Source organism: Taudactylus pleione, unplaced genomic scaffold (assembly GCF_031769625.1).
Source record: "Taudactylus pleione unplaced genomic scaffold, aTauple2 ptg000399l, whole genome shotgun sequence".
In the NCBI taxonomy this organism is placed as follows: domain Eukaryota; kingdom Metazoa; phylum Chordata; class Amphibia; order Anura; family Myobatrachidae; genus Taudactylus; species Taudactylus pleione.
Genome location: NW_028284801.1, coordinates 3294225 through 3320558, shown reverse-complemented (window position 1 = coordinate 3320558; position 26334 = coordinate 3294225). Strand labels below are relative to the sequence as shown.

General features: G+C 44.6%; 1 protein-coding gene across 1 annotated transcript in view; it reads left to right on the top strand.

Moving 5' to 3' along the window:
* Positions 1 to 1612: 1612 nt before the first annotated feature.
* Positions 1613 to 26334, top strand: part of PIAS4 (protein inhibitor of activated STAT 4) — a 79954-nt gene continuing 55232 nt past the window's right edge. Inside the window, exons 1-2 of the mRNA XM_088446465.1 lie at positions 1613 to 1836; positions 24754 to 25201. Of these exons, the coding sequence (XP_088302591.1) occupies positions 1678 to 1836; positions 24754 to 25201 (607 nt within the window). The 5' untranslated portion in view covers positions 1613 to 1677. The remainder of the gene's footprint in view (positions 1837 to 24753; positions 25202 to 26334) is intronic.

The following is a 26334-nucleotide window of genomic DNA, read 5'->3' as shown; positions in this document are numbered from 1 at the left end:
GTGCTAGAGAAGAGGGCTGTGAGAACAGGAGGACTCTACACCTAGGAGCTTACAATCTAGGGGAGATAGATAACATGAGGCGTGGGCATGTGAATGCAGACCTGAGGGCAGGAAGTAGGCGAGGTAGAGATGGCTGAGCAGCCTGGTGACAGTGTTATGTGGTGGAAGGGTACACTTTGATGAACAGGTGAATTTGTAGTGCACGTTTGAAGCTATGCAAGGTTGGTGAGAGCCTGATCGAGCAAGGGAGCTACAGTAATTCCAGTGAAGGGGGGCCGTACAGGCAAAATCTTGGATACGGGCGTGAGATTCAGGAGAGGCAATGGTCATTGGCCGACCGGAGTGGGTGGGAGGGAGAATGTAAGGGTTTGAGGTTGGAAATATAGGGAGCTGTTGATTTAGAAAGGGCCTTGTATGTGAGGGTGAGGAGTTTGAAGAGGATTCTGTAGGGCAGTGGTTCTCAAACTCGGTCCTCAGGACCCCACACAGGTCATGTTTTCCAGGTCACCCAGCAGATGTACTCATTACACCTTTTAAAAGATCCACAGGTGGAGCTAATTATCTCACTTGTATTCTGTGAGGAGACCTGGAAAACATGCACTGTTTGGGGTCCTGAGGACCGAGTTTGAGAACCTGTGCTGTAGGGGAAAGGGAGCCAGTGCAGATTTTGGCGGAGGGGAGTGGTAAATGTGGAACGACGGGAGGGGTCTCCCCACTTTCTCCAAGGCTTAGTACATCTATCCCTTAATTAGCACCTCAGTCAATTTGATTTGAACTATCTGGACTCAAGCATGGATATCCTTAAAACCTGGACTATACTGGTGGCGTTTGGGAACCTCTGGCGTAACAGATACATAGCTGTAATCTTAGTTCACCACTGTTTAAGGATTGAAAGGAGGACATAACTCCTTTAGCAAATGCTAAAGGAGTTCGGTTTCATTGTTAAATGGGGCCCATAATTTGACATGGTGCATATTTGCTCCTTTTTTTGCTTTGCTCCTTACGCAGAATGAGGCTCACAGCGCCATATAGGATATTTTTAACACTCAAATGTTAAACACTGAGTTCTGAAGTCAACAGAGTAGGCAAAAACTAGAAAATGGCACTTGAAAGTTGGTACCAACTATAGTAAATCATTGGTACCAACGGCTTTCATTCCCAGACCGGTCAACAAGCTTTTATTAGTATTTAAACTAAGAGTAAAAGCAGCCATTATTAGAAGGTAAATAAGAAGGGTCCCCAACAACACTATATAAGAACCGGTTCACATGAAAGTCAGCAGGCATGTAATGCCAGAACGTGCGTACTGCACTCCGGCCTGTCCATATAATAGGTAACAAAGCCTATTGCTGTACTATAAACAACTTTGTATTTTCTTGCCTTACACCACACACTCTTTTCCCATGTTGGATCATCAGACTACATTTTGCGACCCCCTTTTAAACCACTCCATTTATGCAGCTTCCCCGATATAAAAGTCGGGCCCTGCGTTCAGCCCGTTGCGTAATGACGTGGTGCTTACTTTATTTTTTTATTTTTTTTTAAACACGACCAGACGTCAGAGAGCGCTTGTGAGGGGGGGGGGGACGTTACAAAGCAGCGGCCGGAAAGCTGGGAGCGGGAGGGCTTCACGATGTTGTGCTGCCCCGCCCGTGTGTGATTGGCAGAGGTACAGCCATGAAGCGCCGGGGGAAGGCGTGTCCCGGCCGAGGCCAGACCCGCAGTGCCGCGGATAGGGATTGGTCTGAGGGAACGGAACTGGGTCACGTGGGGCGACGTCGGCCGGCGCGGAGGTCGCTGAAGTCCAAGATGGCGGCTGAGCTTGTGGAAGCGAAGGTGAGACCGGGAAGGAGGGGGTGGGACCGGCATCTGCACGTTATTGTCTCAGCATCACAGAGCAGCGTTGTAGTGCTCCCTTTTTTTTGCCAACTCCTTTGCTATGGCAGTAATGCCATACTCTGTGCCTAGCCACTATATGCCCGTTATTATTCACCCAATGCCTCCTGCACATCTGCCTGTAACAGCACAGACACCGCCCCCCTCACAGCTCTGTATCATCCCGCCACTCTTAATAAAGTGTAGCTCTCTCTGTCAACTTGCAAGTTTTAGTGGAATATTTTTACTTATTGATAATGTTGCATTTCGTATTGCTGTTGTCAGGGCAGAGTGTGTAATAATAGGATAAAACTCCATAGGAAGGAAGGTATCTGTGTGTTCAAAACTACTACAGTAACTTATGCAGTATAAGCAAATTGGGGACCATGGGATAATTTGCCAACTTGTTTATAATACATTCAATTGTAGGGCACATGATGAGTGTGGGGGCTACATTCTGCCCTTATCGTACATGTGATATTGAAGGCACTCTTAAGCTGCCCATACACATAGCGATATTTTACCCAATTTGTCCGATTTCGACAAATCGTGAAGCGTCCCCACTCGTCGTACATCACATCTTCAGATCTGTCGTGCTGTAGGGCAGATTTGTCTATCTGAGACACAATGCACTGGATGCACGATAGATCTTAAGTCAGATTGGACATTTTTTACTCCAAATCGTGTGTAGGACTGCCGGGGAGCTGCTTGGGAAGAGTTCAAGGGAAATTGCATACATTGTGGGATCGTGTGCAGATCGCTATGTGTGGGCACCTTTAAGGTGCATACACACGGTCAGATTTTCCTTCAGATCTGTACAATAACTATTTTAAAAATCGTTCATATCTGAAGGAAAATCTGACATGTTTGTCAGATGAACGATGCACGTTCCCGTTTGTCTGATAACGATATTTGATATCTGATGTGTTTGGTCAGATTTGGTCGATTTTTTCATTCATTTTTATAGTCAAAAATCGTTCGTAGTTCATCTGACAGATCTGACCGTGTGTATGCACCATTAGTTATGGTTCCTTTTTAGCTTTACACTATTTGCAGAGGAACTCAAAATCTGTTTGACGATTTGAGACTTTGTTCATATTCAGTCTTGGTCATTTTTTATCCCTTTTATGAGTTCATCAAAGTTTCTGGTTTGATTACTGTCTTCTTAACCCACTATACTGTTGTAGTTATCTGTGTATGTTGATACAAGGCAATAATTTTGTGTTGTAATAGATAACCATTTGACTGAAGTGCCAGCAAAAATTATTACATTAAGTACTACTTTCACACGGAAGTTTGGGCTTGGACCCTGTTTTTTTTTTTTTTCCTGGATTTTTCAACCAGTGTTTTAGCTCCTAGCCCCCTTTCACACTGCACCTTGGACCTGCGTTATTCCCGGGTCGAACCCTTTCACACTGAACCTGGAATATAGGTAATGTCTAAATCCCCTTCACGGAGAGGACCCTGGTGTCATCAGCCAGTGTCCACCGTCGTTCCCTACCATCCAAGTGGGCATAGAGGGGGAATATAACCATGTGGCAAGCCACCGAGCCCGAAGCGTGGCGAGCGGACCACTTTCTTCTTTGGGTGGCCTTAATGTGCATGGAACTGCACTTTCACCCTCACGTCACTTCCAGATCCCTAGCATGAAGGGGAAATAAGCTGTACGGTGTGTCATAAGAAATGGACTGTTTTTTGGGCACACAGAGATGAGGTCATGAAAGTGGGTGGCAACTGCTCAATGCATTGCTTTAACCATGGCCGACAAGTTACTGAGTAGCCCGGAGTTCCTGAGTTATTGCGTTTTTTTTCCTGTTTCACCCTGCAAATGAGAGCCTGATGCAGCTGCTGCTTACACTGTACTTGGCACAGTGTGATGTGAGGAGAAGGGTACAATATCTGTCAGAGAGGGCTAATACTCGACACAGGTATTTGCTCAGGAGAGCCCTGTTCATAGGCAGTATTTCTACCAGCGCGACTAATCAATCGTTGTGGACCAGAGACCTCAGGCATGGAGAAGCTATCTGGGCGACTTTGGCAGCTTTTCAGCCAGAGCAGTGGATGGTACACTTTCAAATGTCGCAACTTACATTCAACTACCTTTTTAAACTTCTCACCCCTGCACTCACCAAGGGAAGCGCCAACTACCGCAGAACCATTGAGCTATGCAGGAGAGGGCAATTGTTTTGTGACGGTACGCAACACCGTTTGAATACTGCACAATCGCTTGTTTTGGTGTTTGTATGGTTTGAGTTTGGATTTAAGTAGAGTGAGGCTGGTTACACGCTACAACGCCAAGAAATCAGATGCACAGGGTGAAAATCGGGCAGGCGTGTATCCGGCCAAAATTGCTGTTAGCACTCATTACTGGTTGTAATGAGGGCCAGTGACATGAAACAAACAGTTGACAGCTATGAACTGATTGTTTAGAGCTGCATTTAATATTGGTATTGAGTGCCAAAACAATTTAATTTGTACTGAACTAGCGTCCCCGCTAGGCTGTATCAGCGGGGCGTCGCGCTCTGCCCTATTTCTGAAGGGCAGAAAGCACCTTGCCCTCCAGTGCGGCGCCCTGCTGAAACAGCCTGCGGGTTCTGTCCTCCAACAGCGGACCGCAGTGTCCCGCGGGTGGGGGTAACTGCATAGCAGCAGTCACCGCCGGTGAATGAATGCCGGGCGCATGCGTCCGGCATCCATTCAGAGTGACTGTGGCGCTTGGATGCCCGGCATGTCCGTAAGTGCCGGGCACGCCCCCAAGAGTGATCAAAAGGGGATGTGTAATAAAGACACTCCCCCTTTTCATTGGTCACACCCCCTTGTCGGGCGCGCACAAGTGCCCTTACTCTCGGTCCGGCGCCCTGCCTGCCGCCGGACCTAGAGTGAACACTACTGAACTATGCCCTGTATTGTATATTTCGTTTGAATGTAAACCCCCAAAAATGTGTAATCGTAAATAAAGTACTACTTTACTATTCCTACACAAAATCGGGGGTCTGTTTGTTCTGCAGCCGGTGTCCCAGTGGTGGTCCACTTGCCTCCACCACATCCTCAACGGTGTTGGTGACAGGGTCCTCTATGACAGCCAGCGAATCTGTCACTGATTTCTGTAATGTCATCAAAAAGCATTGGTAGTGTCAGTGGGCTGCTTTGCTGTTCTTCGGCATAACACTCTGAGATGATGCACAGCTGAATGATGAGTTAGCAATTGGATTAAACCCGGGTTGGCCCTTTTACACAGAAAAATGACCTGGGTCGACCCAGCTTGTGCCGGAAAATAACCAGGTCGTTTTCTCTGTCTGAAAGGGCTATACCTGTCATCCTTAGGGTCCGTTTTGTGGTGGTAGATAGGGTGGTGCACAAATTTTATGGTTGGCAGCCACCAGCTCTGGTTTTGACTATCACATTGACCATAAAAAATGAATTTGGTCCTGGACCACCAACCTGTGGCACCCAGTTTGAGAACCACTGCCATAGATGACTGGGCGCTCCAGACCCCTTACCTGGCTTAGATTCTCTGGAATTATTATGGGGGAGATAGTGCAGTTATGAATTCCTTTTAATTACTTTTTTTTTCCTAGTACAATTCCCTGTGTGGCTTTTTTAGTTCGTTTGCATCATCACATAATGCATTGCACTATAGTGTAGTACCCTGTCCACTGCCGAAATTAAACAGGTCATGGAATATAATATTCTGCTGAAAATAGATAGAAATGTTAAATATTTTATATTTGAGCAATATAGTAAAATAGGTTCTATAAGTAGTTTCTAAACACATTGGGGGAATTCACTTCAGCGAGATGATGAATAGCAGAGGGAGCTCCCGCAGCTATTCAATTCAATGCGCTGTGTGCCTTGTCGGGAAGCAGGTAAATCGGAGAATGCCGGTTCTCGCGACTTAACCTGGGTGTTAAGGCACGGTAACCGGCATTCTCCAACTAAAGTTCCGGGTGCGCAGTTGTTAGCGAAACGCTAAGCCGGCAAACTGCTGCATGCCCAGCACTTTTGTCGGATTTCTCGCATCCCCAGGGGTGTGCAAGAAGAAATCTTTTGCTCGCCCAAACAATGCGTTGAATTGAATAGCTGCGGGAGCTCTCTCCCGCAGCTATACTACATCGCACGGAATTGAATTCCCCCCATACAGTCCATTTGCATTAAACATAAGTATGAACTTGATTATAGTTTATAGCAAAACTAAATACTTGAATACAGAAATACACTGCTTTCTCTGTTATTCCCTCTGTACTAACCCCCCCCCCCTCCTCAATCACCACCATTCTCATTTAGCAGCTATTTTCTTTGCAGAAAAGTGTTTCGAAATGCGTTGATTCCATTATAGCAGTGATCGCGGGGAGCGACAAACTTTGTGGGTCCCAGGGACTCACCACTTTAAAAAAATGGGGTCCTACCTGACCATTTCTGGGTCCCATCATAATTTATGCTTTAGAGCTCCCCATATGCCTCAGACCTCCCCACATGCCACCACACATCCCCCACATGCCCCTAAAATGCAGATCTGATACCCCCAACAGCATCAGATATCCCCACAAGCTCCTTAAATGCATGTTTTAATGCCTCCATGATCTTTCAGGTAATATGACTTTCCCCCTGTGCAGTGCCCCCAGGAGCAGTCCCCCTGTGCAGTGCCCCCAGGAGCAGTCCCCCTGTGCAGTGCCCCCAGGAGCAGTCCCCCTGTGCAGTGCCCCCAGGAGCAGTCCCCCTGTGCAGTGCCCCCAGGAGCAGTCCCCCTGTGCAGTGCCCCCAGGAGCAGTCCCCCTGTGCAGTGCCCCCAGGAGCAGTCCCCCTGTGCAGTGCCCCTTGTATGCCTGTCAGACCACCTATGCAGTCCAATGAAGGTATCTGCCCCCCTAATAGGTGTGAGTGACCTGGGTATTAGGCCACTAAAGGGCAAATAGGTGGGTTCTCTAGTGACCTGGGCCTAATGCCCAAGTCACACACCTATTTGGGGGGCATATACCTTCAATTGGGCCTAATGCCCCCTATGTTGCCCGGGCCTTGTGCCCGCCTAGAGACCCACAGACCTATTGCCTGAATTTATCCCACGGACCTAGTGCCCGACAACCCTGGTGGTCTAGGAAGGAGTAAAATACCGGTGGCCCAAGGCCGCCTACCGGTACGGTGGAAGAGGCTGCGGGGGGAGCTTTGTTAGCTCTTTTGCTTTACTCCCCCGCAGTCCTCTTCATTCCTCAGCTTCAGTCTTCTGCCGCTGGCCCGTCCTGGCCAGCGGCACCGCCTCTTCCTTCTTGATCACGCCGTCTTCTGGCCGCTTCCGCGGCCACCAGAACTGTTGCCGCGCCGCTCTTCTCTTCGGGAGGTCTTCACTCCTCCCCTCCACCGACGGGCTGAACGCGTTCCCGCTCAGCAGCGTCTATTCAAAACGCTGCGAGTGGGCGGAGCTATGACGCGGCGAGCCGCAATTGGCTTGTCGCGTCTGCCTCCTATTGGCTGCTGGTGCCAAACAACCGCCGCCCGGCGCTACTTCGCTTCCGGGCAGCGAGCTCCGCTTAGCTTGCGCCCGGAGCAAAGCTACTGCCGCCGACGCTGGTGGAAGGGACCAGGCGGTCCCTTCACCAGGTACCCACCGCAGTAGTTTACCCGGCGCTGGGAACAAACACACTATCCCAGCGCCGGGCACGGATGCTGTGCCGATGCTGGGATCAGACACTTGATCCCAGCACGGCTTTACACAGCAGCAGCCAATGAGAGTCTATCTGACTCTCATTGGCTGCTCTAACAGACAGCGTTGTGTCTGTTAGTACAGGGGGACGCGCTATGCTGCAGCCAGCTGTCAGGGATTGGCCACAGCATAGCGCGTCCCCGTGGACCCGGATACTTTAGAAAAGTGGGTCCCCGCTGCCCGATAGCGGGTAAAATACGCGCTATAGCGCGTATTTGCGAACACTGATAGGTTGTATTCATTGTTCCACCCACCTCTCTATGCCATCTGTTGGTCTTTTGTTATAATTGGACCTTTAAAGCAGTTGTTGCTTTTACAATTTCTTGTGAAAACACCTCTAGTTTGGGCTTCTGCTACCTGCTCAACTAGTTTTTGATGAAACCTGCTGTTCATACTTCAAGTAAAAATAGCTGTCAATTGATCCATAGTTAGGGGGAAAAAAACGAAGCGCGGTGATGCGTTCTTTCAGACTACATAACATTTAATACACATGCACAAATAAACATACAGCTGGGGGTACTATAATAATAGCCATTACAAGGACATACATTTCTAATAGAAAATACAATCGGCAACAATTACTGTTTGTAATCTAATAAAACTAAATTTCACCATTAAATGTCCATGCAGCAGCTTTATAAACCTTTGACACCAAAATCCCGGGTCCGACCCTGGAATTTGAACACTGGTCAATCCCGGGTCGAACTCTGCTTCAGACCCCGTTTACACTGCAACTCGACCCGGGTTATTCCCAGGTTTGCCCCGTTTACACTGAACCCCCCGGGTAATCCCTGCTTTTCCCTATAGATGTCATTAAAAATGGTCTTTTTTAAGGGCTGACAAAGATGAGGTCACAAAAGGCAACAAAAGAGAGGTGGGGACTGATTACAGCATTGCAGCAATGATGGCAGACGGAGCACATGTGTGGCTGTGGTGCAGGCTGTGTGCAGGAGGTTAGGCAGGCAAGTGATGGCAAGTCTGCGTCTCTCTGCAGGGCACTTACAAATAACATCTGCCAGCGCCCCAGGAGCTCCAATCAACAAATAGCGGAATGTAGCCGGTTCAAATAATCCGGGTAGCACCCGTTCACACTGCCGCATGACCCGGGAACAACACGTTTTCAACCCTGCTCTCAACCCGAGTAAGATTGCCGGGTAAATCGTCCCGGGTTATTATTCTGGGAGCCGTTCACACAGAGCCTCGACCTGGATTGACCCGACAATAACCCGGGTTATTTGGTTGGTGTAAAAGGGGTATTAGATAATGTACTCATGCACTCAATTATTCACAAAGTAAAAATTGGAGCCAGTTATTAGTGGTAATTCGTCCACACACAATGTTTTGAAATTGGCTTATTCCAGAACAATGTAACAAGATGTTTGACTTCAGCACAACTTGAACTGTATGCCTCAAAGGGGTAAATGTACTAAAGTGAGAGTTTTTAGAAGTGAGTTTTAGAGGAGATGTTGCCCATAGCAACCAATCAGATTCTAGATATTATTTTCTAGAAGGTGCTAGTTAAATGTTAAGTAGAATCTGCCCGGCTATGGGCAACATCTCTTCTAAAACTCACTTTAGTAAATTTATCCAAAAATGTGTACTACTTTGCCAATAAGGTGAAATTTTGTTAATTAGTGTCCTTCAGACAGGTATTAGTAGTGTTTAAATTGGCAAAGTGCATGCAATTATTTTGTTAGCATCTGTCTCGGACGGATTGGGTACAGGATGCCAGCGGTCCGAATTTTGATACCCGCATCCCGACATAGGATACCGGCACCTGTCGATCAGTATCCTAACCCTCCCTTCCCGATGCCTGAATCTAATCTCCCTCCCCCTTAGTGCCTAACCCTCCCCTTAGTGCTTAACTCTCTCCCTAACCCCAGTACTTACCGTCGGGATGCCGGCACCGGGATTCTGACAGGTGTCTGCATTCTAAGCACCTTCATCCCGACTGTCTGAATATTGACCGGATCCCGTCTCAGACAATAATTCATGAACAGAGACATGCGCTACCTCTTTAATCAGCAAACTAATTCAAATCCAGCAGCTCCAACTGCAGGATCTGCTACCTGCACAAAACATACAATACAAGTGGAGTGCTTGTTTGAAAAAGTATAGCACAATTTAAAAGAAAATTAAATGTTTAATAGAACAGAGTAGAAAATTCAGAAGGGTTCACAAACTTTTAAGCACCACTCTGTGTGCGTGTGTATATATATATATATATATATGTGTGTGTGTATATATTATACACTCTGCGCAAGCGGACTGGCACTCAAATTTAGAGATATTAGTGAAGACTGGTGGGTGCCTTCAGACAATATAGACATGCACTATAGAAATAAACTGCGGCACTCCAAACTTGAAATATAATAGACAAGCTGTATTGGGCAATATACTGCCAACGTTTCAGAGCAGCAGCTCTTTTTTTTTCAAGGCAGCCAATATACAGCACATAAATAGTCAGCTTACAAACAAGATGAATATATTTTCTTACCTTAAATAGTCAGAGAAGATCCCTGGTCTGCTGCAGACCGGGCAGCGCGCGCCCACGCCAGAGCCAGCGTCTCGTCAAAATGACGTCAGCTACCCGCGACGTGGTTGCCAGGAGACCTGGCAGCGTCTCCCCGGTCTGCAAAGCAGACCACAGCGCTAGATAAACAATAAATATACATATGCATAATACATATCTGGCGCCCCACTGACCTAAAAAACAACATATTAGTGAAGACCAATACATAATATTTAGTATATCTGGCCCGGGTCACGTAATACACGGCAGAGGGCTATGTCTAAAGTGATGTAAGATCAACTAGTGGATCCAGACCGAAACCGTATAAGCATCGAAAGCATGGAAAAATCAGCCCTACTACTTTAAAGACTAGTGATACATAGGTAACATATATAGACCATGGCATTAAGTAAATAAACAAATCCTCACATGTTAAATGGTACAAGGAACATGATCTCAAAGACCAACACAAATAAATCTGTGGTAAATGTGGCTAATGTCAGGACAAAATGGTATTCCAATAAATTTTTTCGTTGAGGCCCCCGTGGGGCAGTAGTGTCCAGTTGGTGGATCCAGCGAGCCTCCAGACGCAATAGTGAACTTTCACGGTCACCTCCCCTGATGGAGATAGGTACCTGATCGATAACCATGTGTTTAAGGGCAGTCAGGGGGTGTCTCGCTTCCAGAAAATGTCTAGCTACCGGTTGTTTCGTATTGCCCCTGTTGGTTGCCAATTTGATTGCCGACCTGTGTAAGGCCATTTGTTCTCTAATGGTATGAATGGTTTTGCCAATATAATAATAGCCGCATGGGCAGATGATGGCATAGATGGCATGAGTAGACAAGCGGTTTAAAACGTAGCGTATCAGGTACTTTTTATCCTTGTGAGGATGTTTGATGCAATTCCCCGTGATCATATACTTACAAGTGGTGCACTGTAAGCATTTATAGCACCCTGGGGGTCTCTGTAGGAAAGAAGACGTTGGTGGTCTTGCTGTTTTGGGGAAGCCCGTGATGTCAGTATGTACCACTATGTCCCGTATGTTACGGCCGCGGGTATAGCAGGTCATAGGAGTTCCGTAGACTAGATAAGTCTTTATCCGTGGCCACTATAGGCCATAGTGCCTGACTGGCTCACTGGACTACAGGGCTAGACGTTTGGAAACGTTGTTTCCAGGGGATGATATCACGAGATGGTTTAACTTTGGGATGGAGTAACTAATTAAGGTAAGCAAATATATTCATCTTGTTTGTAAGCTGACTATTTATGTGCTGTATATTGGCTGCCTTGAAAAAAGAGCTGCTGCTCTGAAACGTTGGCAGTATATTGTCCAATACAGCTTGTCTATTATATTTCAAGTTTGGCGTGCCGCAGTTCATTTCTATAGTGTGTGTATATGTGTGTGTATATGTGTGTGTGTGTGTGTATATGTGTGTGTGTGTGTATATGTGTGTGTGTGTGTGTATATGTGTGTGTGTGTGTGTATGTGTGTGTGTGTGTGTATATATGTATGTGTGTATATATATATATATATATATATATATATATATATATATATATATGTGTGTGTGTGTATATATATATATATATATATATATATATATATATATGTGTGTGTATGTGTATATATATATATATATATATATATATATATATATGCCACATTTATATTTACAATTGGAAACATATTATATTGCATGTGCTTTATAAGCCAATGCAATACAGGTGGAATGCTTGTTTGAAAAATTATACCACAAGTTAAAAGAACACTAAATGTTTAATAGAGCAGTGTTAAAAAAGTGATACACACATGTAATCCATAAGGTGCATATGAACACTCAGACTAAATGCAGTGATCGCAAATCCACGATATAGCGCATATTTTACTCAAATGGACATGGACTCGCTTTTTCAAAAGGGGTGGGTCCCCGGGGACACTCTCCACCGGGATTGGCTACTTGTAAATTGATGTCTCCCTGGCCCAGCAGCAGGGAGAACTATTAAAGTGGAGCCAGCCCTATGGCGCCCTTCCTAGATGCAGCAGCTTCCAGAATCGGCACGCGGCGCTACAGAGACAGACGGCTTCAGAGTATCGAGTATGAAGCAACCTGGCAGCATACAAGGCTTGCACACCCGGCATGAAGATGGCTCTGGCGTTAGCCGGCTACATGAGCTGAGTAGAAGTAGAATAGGTGCCACTACACGTTCCTGCGTTCTCTGACATGGAACAAAGTAAGTGTTAATAAGCGAGGGGTGGGCCGGACGGATGGAGGGAGGGAAGGCGGGCGGGCGGGAGTGTCTTTTGGTGCGGTTCAGCTAAGAATACAATAAGGGTGGGGGCTGGGGGTGCCGCGAAGGCTAACTGCTAACACTCTGCAATTAATGTGGCAGGCGCACAGAGTAGTCTCACAGGACTGTTATTTAGTGTTCATAATCAGTCAGCACCTTACCTCTTTCCTGCCCCTAAACCCCACCTTGCCCCCAGTACTACCCCTGCTGCTATCTATCCATATCCCCGTCCTATCCCCAGCACTGCTAGCCCCTAACTTCCTCCTTGCCTCCCAGTACTGCCCCAGCTATCTTCCCTTATCACCAGCACTGTGTGCCCCTACACCCCTCCTTGCCTCCCAGTACTGCCCAGCTGCTATCTACCCTTATCTCTGTCCTATCCTCAGAACTGCGTGCCCCTAAACCCCTCCTTGCCACCCAACTGTTACCTGCCCCAGCTCTATCTCAACTGCTTCTTGCACTTAACCCCCTCTACCCCAACTGCTATCTGCCCCCAGTACTGTTCCAACTTACCTTAGATAAATCATCTATTTGGGTGAGACTTTTGACACTTTATCTGGACTGTGAGTATTGACTTTATTGAAAAGTGCGATCCACGGACATATTTCACAAGAGGGACTTTTTTTCTGGGTCCGTATTACACTACATATATTATATTCTGTTGGATTACATTTTCACCTATTTATTTCAGTGATCGCGCTCAGCTAAAAAAATTGTGGGTCCCGGGGTCCCCTCATGTTAACAAATTGGGGTCCTACTCAACAGTTTCTGGGTCCCGTCACACATGCTGCTTTTGAGCTCACCATATAGTATCAGACTACACCACATTCCCTACACATACATCATGGAAAGTCACTCATACTCATATTACAGTTGACTTTATTGAAAAGTGCGAACCATGGACATATTTCACAAGAGGTACTTTGTTCTGGTTCTGTATTACACGCCATATACAGTCAGGTCCATAAATATTGGGACATTGACAGAATTTTCATATTTTGGCCTCTATTCACCACCACGATGGCTTTGAAATGAAACAAACAAGATGTGCTTTAACTGCAGACTTTCAGATTTAATTTAAGGGTATTTACATCCAAATCAGGGGAACGGTGTAGGAATTACAACGGTTTCTATATGTGCCTCCCACTTTTTAAGGGGCCAAAAGTAATGGGACTATCAACTCAAAAGCTATTTCATGGACAGGTGTGGGCTATTCCCTCGTTATTTCATTATCAATTAAGCAGGTAAAAGGTCTGGAGTTGATTCTAGGTGTGACATTTGCATTTGAAATCAGTTGCTGTCGACTCTCAATATGAGATCTAAAGAACTGTCACGATCAGTGAAGCAAGCCATCATTATGCTGAAAAATCAGAACAAACCCATCAGAGAGATGGCAAAAACATTAGGTGTGGCCAAATCAATTGTTTGGAACAGTCTTAAAAAGAAAGAACGCACCAGAGAGCTCAGCAACACCAAAAGACCCAGAAGACCACGGAAAACAACTGTGGTGGATGACAGAAGAATTATTTCCCTGGTGAAGAAAACCCCTTCATAAGTTTGCCAAATCAAGAACACTCTCCAGGAGGTAGGTGTATATGTGTCAAAGTCAACATTCAAGAGAAGACTTCACAAGAGTGAATATAGAGGGTTTACCCTCTATGTAAACGATGTAAACCATTGGTGAGCCACAAAAACAGGAAGACAAGATTAGAGTTTGCCAAACAACATCTAAAAAAGATATTACAGTTCTGCAACAACATCCTATGGACAGATGAGACAAAGATCAACTTTTACCAGAGTGATGGGAAGAGAAGAGTATGGAGAAGGAAAGGAACTGCTCATGATCCAAAACATACCACCCCTCATCAGTGAAGCATGGTGGTGGTAGTATCATGGCGTGGGCATGTATGGCTGCCAATGGAACTGGTTCCCTTGTATTTATTGATGATGTGACTGCTGACAAAAGCAGCAGAATGAATATTATATGCTCATATTCAGTCAAATGCTTCAGAACTCATTGGACGGCGCTTCACAGTGCAGATGGACAATGACCCGAAGCATACTGCGAAAGCAACCAAAGAGTTTTTTAAGGCTAAAAAGTTGAATGTTATGCAATGGCCAAGTCAATCCCCTGACCTGAATCTGATTGAGCATGCATTTCACTTGATGAAGACAAAACTGAAGGGAAAATGCCCCAAGAACAAGCAGGAACTGAAGACATTTGCAGTAGAGGCCTGGCAGAGCATCACCAGGGATGAAACCCAGCGTCTGGTGATGTCTATGCGTTCCTGACTTCAGGCTGTAATTGCCTGCAAAGGATTTGCAACAAAGTATTAAAAAGTGAAAGTTAGATTTAGGATTGTTTAGTTTGTCCCATTACTTTTGGCCCCTTTAAAAAGTGGGAGGCACATGTAGAAACCGTTGTTATTCCTACACCGTTCCCCTGATTTGGATGTAATTACCCTCAAATTAAATCTGAAAGTCTGCAGTTAAAGCACATCTTGTTTGTTTCATTTCAAAGCCATTGTGGTGGTGAATAGAGGCCAAAATATGAAAATTCTGTCAATGTCCCAATATTTATGCACCTGACTATTACCTTCTGTTGGATTTAATTTTCACCTATACATTTAGTCTGAGTGTTCATATACAACGTATTGATTATATATGTGTATATTCTTTTTTTTTTACTCTGTTCTAATAAACATATTTTCTTTTATATTGTAGTATACTTTTTCTAACAAGCGCTCCACTAGTATTGTTATGGTTATAATTCTTTTTATAAAGCACATGCAATATAATATGTATCCAATTGTTAATATCAATGTGACAAATTAGACGTGCTCCCCTTCTTTTTTTTTTTTTTTTTTTTTTTAATTGAGAAAAATGATCCAATATCACATATCTGTGAGTGGCAAATTATGTGAACCTTTGCTTTCTGTATCTGGTATGACCCCCTTGTGCAGCAATAACTGCTTCTAAACGTTTCCGGTAATTGTTGATTAGTCCTAAACATTGGCTTGGTGGAATTTTACCCCATTCCTCCGTACAAAACAGCTTCAACTCTGTTATGTTGGTGGGTTTTCTCCCATGAACTGCTCACTTAAGGTCCTTCCATAACATTTCAATTGGGTTAAGGTCAGTACTTTGACTTGGCCATTTCAAAACTTTACGTTTATTCTTCCTTAACCATTCTGTGGTCGAATGACTTGTGTGCTTTGGGTCGTTGTCTTGCTGCACGTTCTCTTGAGATACAGCTCATGGACAGATGTCCTGACATTTTCCTTTAGAATATTTTGGTATAATTCAGAATTCATTGTACCATCAATAATGGCAAAGTCGTCATGGGCCAAATGCAGCAAAACAGGCCCAAACCATGATACCACCACCACTGTATTTCACAGATGGTATGAGATTTTTATGCTGGAATGCAGTGTTTTTCTTTTTCTAAACATAACGCTTCTCATTTAAACTAATTTCTCAATTAAACCAAAAAGCTCTATTTTGGACTCATCTGTCAACAAATTGTTCCAATAGTCTTCTGGCTTGTCCAGGTGATCTTCAGGAAACTGCCGACTGGCAGTAATGTTCTTTTTGGAGAGCAGAGGCTTTTTTTCTCCTTGCAATCCTGCCATGCACACCGTTGTTGTTCATTGTCCTACTGATGGTGGACTCATGAACATTAACATTAGCTAATGTGAGAGAGGCATTAAGTTGCTTAGAGGTTACCTTGGATTCCTTTGTGACCTTGCAAACTATTAGGCGCCTTGCTCTTGGTGTGATCTTTGTTGGTCGACTACTCCTGGGAAGGGTAATACAGGTCTGGAAATTCCTCCATTTGTACACAATCTGACTGTTGATTGGTGGAGTCCAAACTCTTTAGAGATGGTTTTGTAACCTTTTCCAGACTAATGAGCATCAACAACTCTTCTTCTGAGGTTCTCAGAAATCTCCTTTGTTCGTGGCATGATACACTTCCACAAACGTGTTGTGAACATCAAACTTTGATAGATCCCTGTTCTTTTAACCACTTAACTGACAAATTATTTTTCCAAAAACTGCTCAGAAAATGTAGGGTTTTTTTTTTTAAGATTTGAATTAGGTCAAGAACATCTTTTTTAAAACTTATCCCAAACAATTTTATTAATATTTTAATAGCAATTTTTATGGTATACTGTAATGGTATCTATTGACAGGTGTACCATCGATGGTCAGTGGGGAAAACATCGATAAAAATGTATTATTGAGACAGCAGTCACCGATGTTGCTATATCATCGAAGGGGCTGCAATCGATGTCCAGCATCAGTGCGTGTCAGCAGGGCAAAACCACCTGTGTGGCCGTCAGTGGCCATCCCTTGTGCATGTGTGTATAATACACACACGCGCATATATATATATATATATATATATATATATATAATATTTTTTATTATTATTATTTTTTTTTTACACACTCTGTGTGACTCTTTACTGCCCGATCACTGTGGCCAGCAGTGATCGGGCACAAGAGGCGGAGCTGTTCCTGGCCGGAAGGAATGAGGAGGTGGGGTTGCTCCGGCTAGGAGGATATACAGTAACTGCCCGAGAGAGAGAGCAGCTGAGCGGGGGAGGCGAGGCCGGGTTGTCACAGCAGCAGCCGGCTTCCAGGAGCCGTGGCTGCTGCTTTCTATTGAGGAGTGACAGCTGTGTGGAGAGGTAGATGGCGCGGGGTGGGGGCACATGGCAGTGCGACCAGAACCAGCGTATGCGGACGCAGGAGGAGAGGTCGGCTGCCCTGCAGCCACGCCGTGGGGGGTGATGCCGGCATCCCGATCACTGCTGGCCAGTGATCGGGACTCGGCAGCCTCCGCGGCTACAGGAGCCGTGGCTGCTGCTACTATGTATGTCAGCCGCGCTGGATGGGGGTGGGTCCTGGTGCCCGATCACTGTGGCCAGCAGTGATCGGGACACGCTGAAGAGGCAGCCGCGGGTGTAGAAGGGACCAGGAGGTCCCTCTGATGTAGGCGGCTGCAGGAAGATTAGCTTCCCACAGCCGCCCAGTGGGCATTCCTGACTGGTCGTTTCAGATACGACCATATCAGGTAAAGCCCAGTCTGGTATGGTCGTATCTGATACGACTGCCAGGAAAGTGGTTAAAAAGACACGTTGTCCACCTGATTGTCATCCCATAGATTGCAAATACCTTACTCTAATTTATACCTTCAAAATATCTGCTAAGCCTAAAGGTTCACATACTTTTGACACTCACAGATGTGATATTGGATAGTTTCCCTCAAAAAAAAAAAAAAAAAAAAAATGAACATGTCTAATTTTTTTTTTTTTCTCATTTGGTTCTCTTTGCTTATAGGACTTGTGTGAAAATCTGAGGTAGTTTTAAGCCACGTATTCACTTGCCGATTTAAACAGCAATTGAACGATAACAACAGTTGTCGTGTGATCGCTCATAAATCAGGCATGAAATGTAAAACAACCAGCGATGCGCGCTCCCGCTGGTAGTTTTAGACATCAATCATCGCCTGAACTTGCCAGTCAATCTGCCAATAACGACAGATTGGGCATGTTCGGGGATGAAGGAGGGTGCCTGCACTGAATGACACATCGTTCAGTGTAGGCACTTCAGGGTAAGAGGAACAACTGTACGATCACAATGTTGTAATCGTACAGTCGTTCCAAGATCTGCAAGTGGATACACACCTTATGGCCTTATTTCGGCAGAAATAAAGAGAATTCTGAAGGGTTCACAAACTTTCAAACACCACAGTGTGTGTGTATATATATAATACTATGCACAGCTCCTTGCAAAAGTTATAACCCCCCCCCCCCCCTTACCCCCTTAGCATTTTTCATGTTTTGTTGCCTCACAACGTGGTATTAAAATGGATTGTTTGAAGGTGTGCATCATTTCATTCACAGAACATGCCTACAACTGTGAAGTTGTGGTGGTTGTTTTTTTTTCTATATTGTGAATCAAACAACATTTAGGACAACATAAAAGAAAACTTCAGTGTGCATAGCTATTCACCCCCCTAAAGTCAATACTTTGTCGAGCCACCTTCTGCGGCAATTACAGCTGCAAGTCGCTTTGGATAAGTCTCTTATGAGCTTGCCACATCTTGCCCCTGGGATTTTTGCCCATTCCTCAAGGCAAAACTGCTCCAGCTCCTTCATGTTGGATGGTTTCCGCTTGTGAACAGCAATCTTCAAGTTTGACCACTGATTCTCAATTGGATTGAGATCTGGGCTTTGACTTGGCCATTCAAACACATTTAAATGTTTCCCCTTTAAACCACTCAAGTGTTGCTTTAGCAGTATGCTTCGGGTCATTGTCCTGCTGGAAGGTGAACCTCCATCCCAGTCTCAAATCACAGGCAGACTGAAACAGGTTTTGCTCAAGAATATCCCTGTATTTAGCACCAACCATCTTTCCCTCGACTTAAATCAGTTTCCCAGTCCCTGCTGTTAAAAAAACATCCCCACAGCATGATGCTGCCACCACCATGTTTCACTGTGGGGATGGTGTTCTTGAGGTGATGGGATGTGTTGGGTTTGTGCCAGACATAGCGTATTCCTTGGTGGCCGAAAAGTTTCATTTTGGTCTCATCTGACCAGAGCACCTTCCTCCATACATTTGGGGAGTCGCCCACATGCCTTTAGGCAAACTCAAATTGTGTCTTCTTATTTTTATCACCAAGTAATGGCTTTTTTCTGGCCACTCTTCCATAACTCTATGGAGTGGTACGGCTTATTGTGGTCACATGCACAGATACACCAGTCTCTGCTGTGGAACTCTGCAGCTCCTTCAGGGTTACCTTTTGGTCTCTGTACTGCCTCTTTGATTAATGCCCTCCTTGCCCGGTCTGTGAGTTTTGGTGGGCAGCCCTCTCTTGGCAGGTTTGTTGTGGTACCATGTTCTTTCTATTTGATGGTGCTACGGGGGATCATCAAAGATTTGGATATTTTTTTTTATAACCCAACCCAGAATTGTACTTCTCAACAACTTTGTCCCTGACTTGTTTGGAGAGCTCCTTGGTCTTCATGGTGTGATGCCTCTTGCTTAGTGGTGTTGCAGCCTCTGGGGCCTTTCAGGAAAGGTGTGTTTATACTAGGGATGTGCAGGCTCGGTTCTCTGTTCCGTTCGGTTCTTTTTACCGAATCTTATTGGCTATCCAAAACTCGTGACAGCTGAAACCCAATAAGATCCGGTAAAAAGAACCGAACGGAACCGAGTAGAACCGAGCCTGCACATCCCTAGTTTATACTGACAGATCATGTGACACTTAGATTTCACACTGGTGGACTTCATTTCACTAATTATGTGACTTCTGAAGGTAATTGGTTGCACCAGAACTTTTGAGGGGCTAGCAAAGGGGGTGATTACATATGGACATGCCAATTTTCAGAATTTTATTTATAAAGATTCTTCTATATTAAAATATATATTATGCATATGTATTTTATTTTTTTTTCTCATTTCACTTAATTAGACTATTTTGTGCAGATCCATCCCATAAAATTCAGATTAAAAATAATGACAGGTTGTAATGTAACAAAAAAGGTAAAAAGCCAAGGAGGTAAATACTTTTGCAAGGCTGTGTGTGTGTGTATATATGTATGTATATATGTGTGTGTATATGTATGTATATGTATATATATATATATATATATATATATATATATATATATATATATATATATACTGGAGCTAGAGAGGGGCGTGGCCATGAAAAGGGGACGTGTATACAAGATGCGTCCCCTTTTCGTCATACTTGGGGGCGTGCCCGGCACTTACGGACACGCTGGGCAGCCCCCAAGCGCTGCAGACAGGATAGATACTGGGCGCATGTGCCCGGCGTCTATTCTCTGCCGGTGACCAGGTCACCGCACATTTCTCCACCCGCGGGACACTGCGACCCGCGGGTGAAGACTGCACCCACAGGCTGTGAGGGCAGGGTGCCGCGCCCTGCTGAAACAGCCTAGCGGGAGAGAGATAAATATATATATAATATAAATATAATTTTTTATTAAAACTGGAATCCCTGTAATTCATCTAAGGAAAGTCCATCACCTCTCGGCTGCTTGTTCTTCCTATATTGCGGCAAGTGAGAGGACTTGAAGTGGTACTGAGTAGTGTGTGTGTGTGTGTATATATATGTAGGGCTGCAAGTGGTCATCAAGCAGTGAAACATAGCTAGTCAATGACGTGTTCAGGTGGACCCTACCTGTGCCACGTGAGCACACCCCACACCATTATGGAGGGACAACTAGCTTGCACTGTGCCTTGTTGACATCTGGGATCCATGGCCTCGTGCGTTCTGTGACACAGCCAACCGTGCCATTAGCCCAAAACAACTGGAACCATGACTCATCAGACCACACCACATGTTGCCAGTCCTCCAGTGTCCAATTAGGGACATCACAAGCCCGGATGAGACACTGTGTTCGGTGTCGTAGTGTTAACAGGGATACTCTGATGGTTCTTCTGCTCCCATATCCCATGGAGAAAAAATGCTACACTGACCTGCTGGATATGCATTTGGAACCTCCTGCATTCAATGTGGATGTGATTTGAGCCATTGTCGCTTGTCTGTTATCACAGACAACACTGGCCAGACTCGGCTGGTCACGATCATTAAGCACCTGTTTTCCATGGTGGTTGAGAATGCCTTCCATGAGGTTACACCCTTTACACCGTAGGTCAAGGAATGTTGAATATTCGCAGAACTTCGGAAATAGAATGTCCCATCCATCGGGCACCCACTATCATGCCCCCTTCGAAGTCTCATAATTCACGTTGCTTTGCCATGAGCAGCCTAGCCGGTGTCCAAACTGCCTTACGAGATGTCAGATTACAACTGATAGAGGTCTGGACATTTCCAAGACATCGTAGTACGGTGAAGCCAGCTACCATTACCTTTTACATACTGCTTTCCCATGACTTTTGGCACTTCAGTATATACATTCTATAAAAAGGTGTGGTATATTGGGAGGAATAAAACCAACATGATTGGGGACACTGACCGTGCATTTTTTCCCAATAACTGCACACCTCAGGCCTGATCTGTTCCTTACTGTAATCTGAATTTCATCACAAAGCCACAGCTGTAACACTCCACAAGTGTATACAGTAACATCTCTCACAAGAGCCTGATTCAGACCCGTTCGCTAGGCTGAGTTCGCACGTAGCCTGCTGATAGCAATATGCGTATGCAACGCAGTGCGATTGTGCGAACCAGTTCCCTTGTACAAAGACTCCTCTCTAGATTGAGTGACAGGACGAGCCGTTTGTGGATGGTAATGGGTTGGTTGACGGAAACTGGAGGGGTGGTGCGAACGCAGGAGTGTCTGAGCGTCTTAACGCTGTTTCAGAGACTTGCATAATTAAGATGCAGCATCATAGTAAACTTCACATGGTTGAATTACACACGGAAGCACTCGCAGTGCTTTGCAGTAGGGTATGGTCAGCCACAAGTGCTGCGTACAGGTCCGATGGTACTCTGTTACCTATTGTATACGCTTCCTAGCGATGACCTGATTCACTAAGGGAAAGTGGGTGTCTTAAGACAGGCTGATGGGCCGCTAAATACACACCGCGATGGCACACTAAGACTTGGTGGGCGTGCTAATGCCTTGCCGTGCGATCACGGAATTTGCATACTTAGGCAGCGTGCGAACGCTTCTAGCGAGCGGGTCTGAATCGGGCCCACTGTTCAGACCTTTCTGACAGAAAAATTTCAAGAAATGTCCAAATTACTTCATAACTCAAAGGACCTGGCATTAGTTCTCACCAAAGAACTTGAACAGGAATTACCTGAGCAGCCACTTCAGAATCCAGCACAGCAAACAGTGAGTCGGCATGCCAGCCTTGGCCCTGGAGCAGCATTCAGCACTTCCTGCCAGTCCAATTCACTGCTCAGCGCGTTTTCTTTCCAAAATGATCCCCTAGAACAGCCTGATTTCTTCTTGGCGTGTATTTAAGAGTGCTGGAAGCATTCTTTAGTGTTTCTGGTCCATGTTGATATGTTGGCATCACTCAGTTGCTGCTGATTTGTCAGCTGCCAAACTCCCTTTCCAACAAATACCAAGGTGCTCTATTGGATTGAGACCTAGTGACACTGGTTTCCTTTGGAGTACACCGAACTCATGTTTGTGATACAAGCTTCAGATTGTGTGGCTTGTAACATGGATACTTCCAGCAGGATAACATGCCATTAGAAGATGAGTAAAGGGGCCTATCCATTAGCAGATAAATTTGAACGATGAACGATTTATCGTTCAGTCGCTCAATTTATCTGCTAAAGGATAGGCTCTGAACGAAAAAAAATGCGCACTCCCGCGGGCGACAAATTGGGTCTTTTGTCTCTCCAACATGTTGATCAATTATCGTTTATCGCTGACAGATATTAGAAATATCTGTTGCGGTAAATGATGAACGATTTTTTTTAATGAAAATTAATAGAAACATAAAAAAAATCCACTCCCAGAATGATGTCATGCAGTATCGTTCGTCCTTTGCAAAAATCTGTCATGTACATGACAGATATCTGTCACAGCAGCCCCAGGAATTTTCAAAAGATAAATCTTTTGTCTTTCAGAAAGATCTGCTAATGGATAGGTCCCTTAACAACGATACTCCGGTTGGCTGTGGAATTTTAAATGATGCTCAATTGGTATTAACATGTGCCAAGAAAACATGCACCTCACTATTATAGCACAACCACAGACTATTGATACAAGGCAGGATCTATTGATTCATGTTCATGCAAATTCTGACTCTTACGCAGGAGTTAAGCTATTTAAGACCAGGTAAAAATGTTTCCAATATTCAGTTGTCCAGTTTTGGTGGACCTGTGCCCACTATATCTTCAGTTTACTTGAAAACCAGTGTGGTGTTTGCTGCATTACCACATTCACATCAAGGTTCGACATGCTGTTCAGAGTTTTACTCTCTTGCATACCACTGTTGTAACACGTGGTTATGTGAGTTACTGTCGCCTTCCTATCGGCTTGAACCAATCTGGCTATTCTTCAATGTCCTCTCTAATTAACAAAGCATTTCATCCCACTGAACTGCTGCTCACTGAATATATATACTGTATATATTATTTTTTTACTTTGTACACAATTCTGTCTGTTGTGCATGTGAATCCCAACAGAAAGCAATTTCTGCTCAGTGTCTGTCATGCCTGTGTCCTATTGCTGAGCAGCTTGAAATTAGTTTACAGATGAAATTACTGTATTGTACAGACATCTACCCTTATTTCAAAGCTGCTTCTACCATGTGCACGCATGTTATTTTACGAAGTTTCCCCTCCCCAATGACCATTTTTTCCAGAACCCCTTTGAGTCCTTTTGCAGCTTTGGCTGAAAACTGCTGGGACAGGTAGAATCTTGATTATGACTTGTGGCCTCCCACTCACACACTGCCTCCGATGCCATTTCAAGTGGGTGCACAACATTTAGAGTACTGGATACAGAACTGGTAGACTCCCAGTCAAAATGGCTGAATGTAATAGTCCCTAGGATTTTGGAATTACTTGTTGCTGTTTGGTATCACAGACACAATCATGATCATTTCTGGCATCATTTTCCAGTATAGGGTAAAACCTTTGTCTGCAAAATTTTGAATCATGTATTAGTTATTAAACCTCTATAGTGTTCCCTCTAGCTCCGGTGGCAGGCAGGGCGCCGGAGCTAGAGAGGGCAATGTTGTGCGCGCGCCTTCGGCGCGTGCGCGCGTCCGAAAAGGGGGCGTGTCTATAAGACGCGTCCCCCTTTTCGTCATACTTGGGGGCGTGCCCGGCGCTTACGGACATGCCGGGCAGCCCCCAAGCGCTGCAGAAAGGGAGAATAGATGCCGGGCGCATGCGCCCGGCGTCTATTCCCCGGCGGTGACCGGGTCACCGCATGTTTGTCCACCCGCGGGACACTGCGTCCCGCGGGTGAGAACGGCTCCCGCAGGCTGTTAGGGCAGGGCGCTTTTTGCCCTCCAGAAGGAGGGCAGGGTGCTTTTTGCCCTCCAGAAGGAGGGCAGGGCGCCGCGCCCCGCTAAAACAGCCTAGCGGGAACACTACTCTACTTATTGAGTTTGTATGTCTATAGGTAATATATTTTATTATTCAGTTTTGTATTGTTTCTAGAAATGAGTGGAGAGTATAAAAAATGTTGATTACATTATTACATTATTATTACATTATACATTACATTATTACATTATACATTACATTAAACTACTATTTTTTGCTATGTGATAAAACTGAAAATCCTTTTACTCTTGTCTGCAGAAATATTTTTGACTAGGTGGTCACATGATTGTTTGGTTGAAAATGTTGTCCCAACACTTACTGAAAATAATGGCTTTAAAATACCTCTTATTCCTTATTCAGAACATGGTGATGAGTTTTCGCGTATCAGACCTTCAGATGCTTCTGGGATATGTTGGACGCAGTAAAAGTGGCTTGAAGCATGAGCTTGTCACTCGTGCATTGCAACTGGTGCAGTTTGATTGCAGTCCTGAAGTGTTCAAAAAGATAAAGGAGCTCTATGAGACCAGATACTCCAAGAAGGGCAGTGATGTAGTCTCCACAGCTCCAGCACAGCCACCACAACATCGGTCAACAGACTCTTTGACCATCCACGCATCCTATGACCATGGAGCATCTGGTCCTAGGAATTCCCTTTCTCCGCCTAACATGGACTATCCAGCCTTGTATGGGAAACATGTAAATGGCCTTTCTCGAATACCCCCCAAATTAGTGACCAAGCCTGAGGTGCGACTTGTCAAGTTGCCCTTTTACGATGTGGTAGATGAACTTTTAAAGCCCACGGAACTTGGTGAGTCATAAGATATTGCCACAATGCTACATTACATTTAATTCTAACTAAATTTTTTATGGGTGTGAATGCAATTTAAAAATGTTGCTAACCAGAAATGGCAAATATATGAATAGCTTAGAGGTCAGGATGTTAAAATATATATATAATTTAGGAACCTCTAATCATTTTAATGGAATTGTTCAAATATACATTTTATTTTATACCTATGTTTCTCTAGCATGCATGCTGCACTGTACTGCCAGTAGGATATGAGTCAGAAAATCTTTTAAGGAGGTGGAAAGTAAATAAAAATACTTTTTGCCTCTGTATGTTCTTATCCTTTGACATATACTTATGCCACCATTTTAACTGCCTCCTTTGCTCTTGTGTTTATGAATAGAGCCTTTTTTTTGTGCTTTGTTGGCTAAAACTCTAATCCCCCTCTTCATCCTGCTGACAGTGAGATTTTATGTGACAACTTTTATTTATAGTTGTGGTGGTGTCACATGCTCCATAACCACTATATATAAGGCTACATGCCGGTTGTATACATCACGATACACTATTTACAGTCTCATGGCCTTAATATTTAGCATAAAGTTTAATATCTCCTTGGACATGATCTCAAGTGATACTTCCACCAATTCATATTGTATATCCTTCACAAATAACATCATGTCCATTAAATAAAGCAAAATGGGCATTACTATATTCTGCCAGAGGATTTTTACACATGGATAATAATGCCGATGCATGCAATCTAGCTTTAATACACCACGCAGTGTGACATAACTGGTATGAGTGAGCCGCAAGGTCCCATGCTACTCTACTAGCGATAGGCCTTTTTTTATTTCATTTTTTGACGATAATGCGTCTATGTCACAATGTGATGCGACTAGGACGCGCAAGGAGATATGCAACACTTGTATATCTGTGCGCACCTGAGTTTGTATATGAACCACAACGGATTTTGGAATGAAAAAGCTGCAGCCGCTACATTGTAGCACTTCGTATACAGATTCAGAGACTATTGTATACAAGTGTTGCACTTCAAATGAATCCTAAAAAAAAATGAGACCCAATACACTTAATTTTCAATTATTTTTGTATTTTTTTTTTTGCACACAATTTGCGCGGTCGCTTTTCATCAA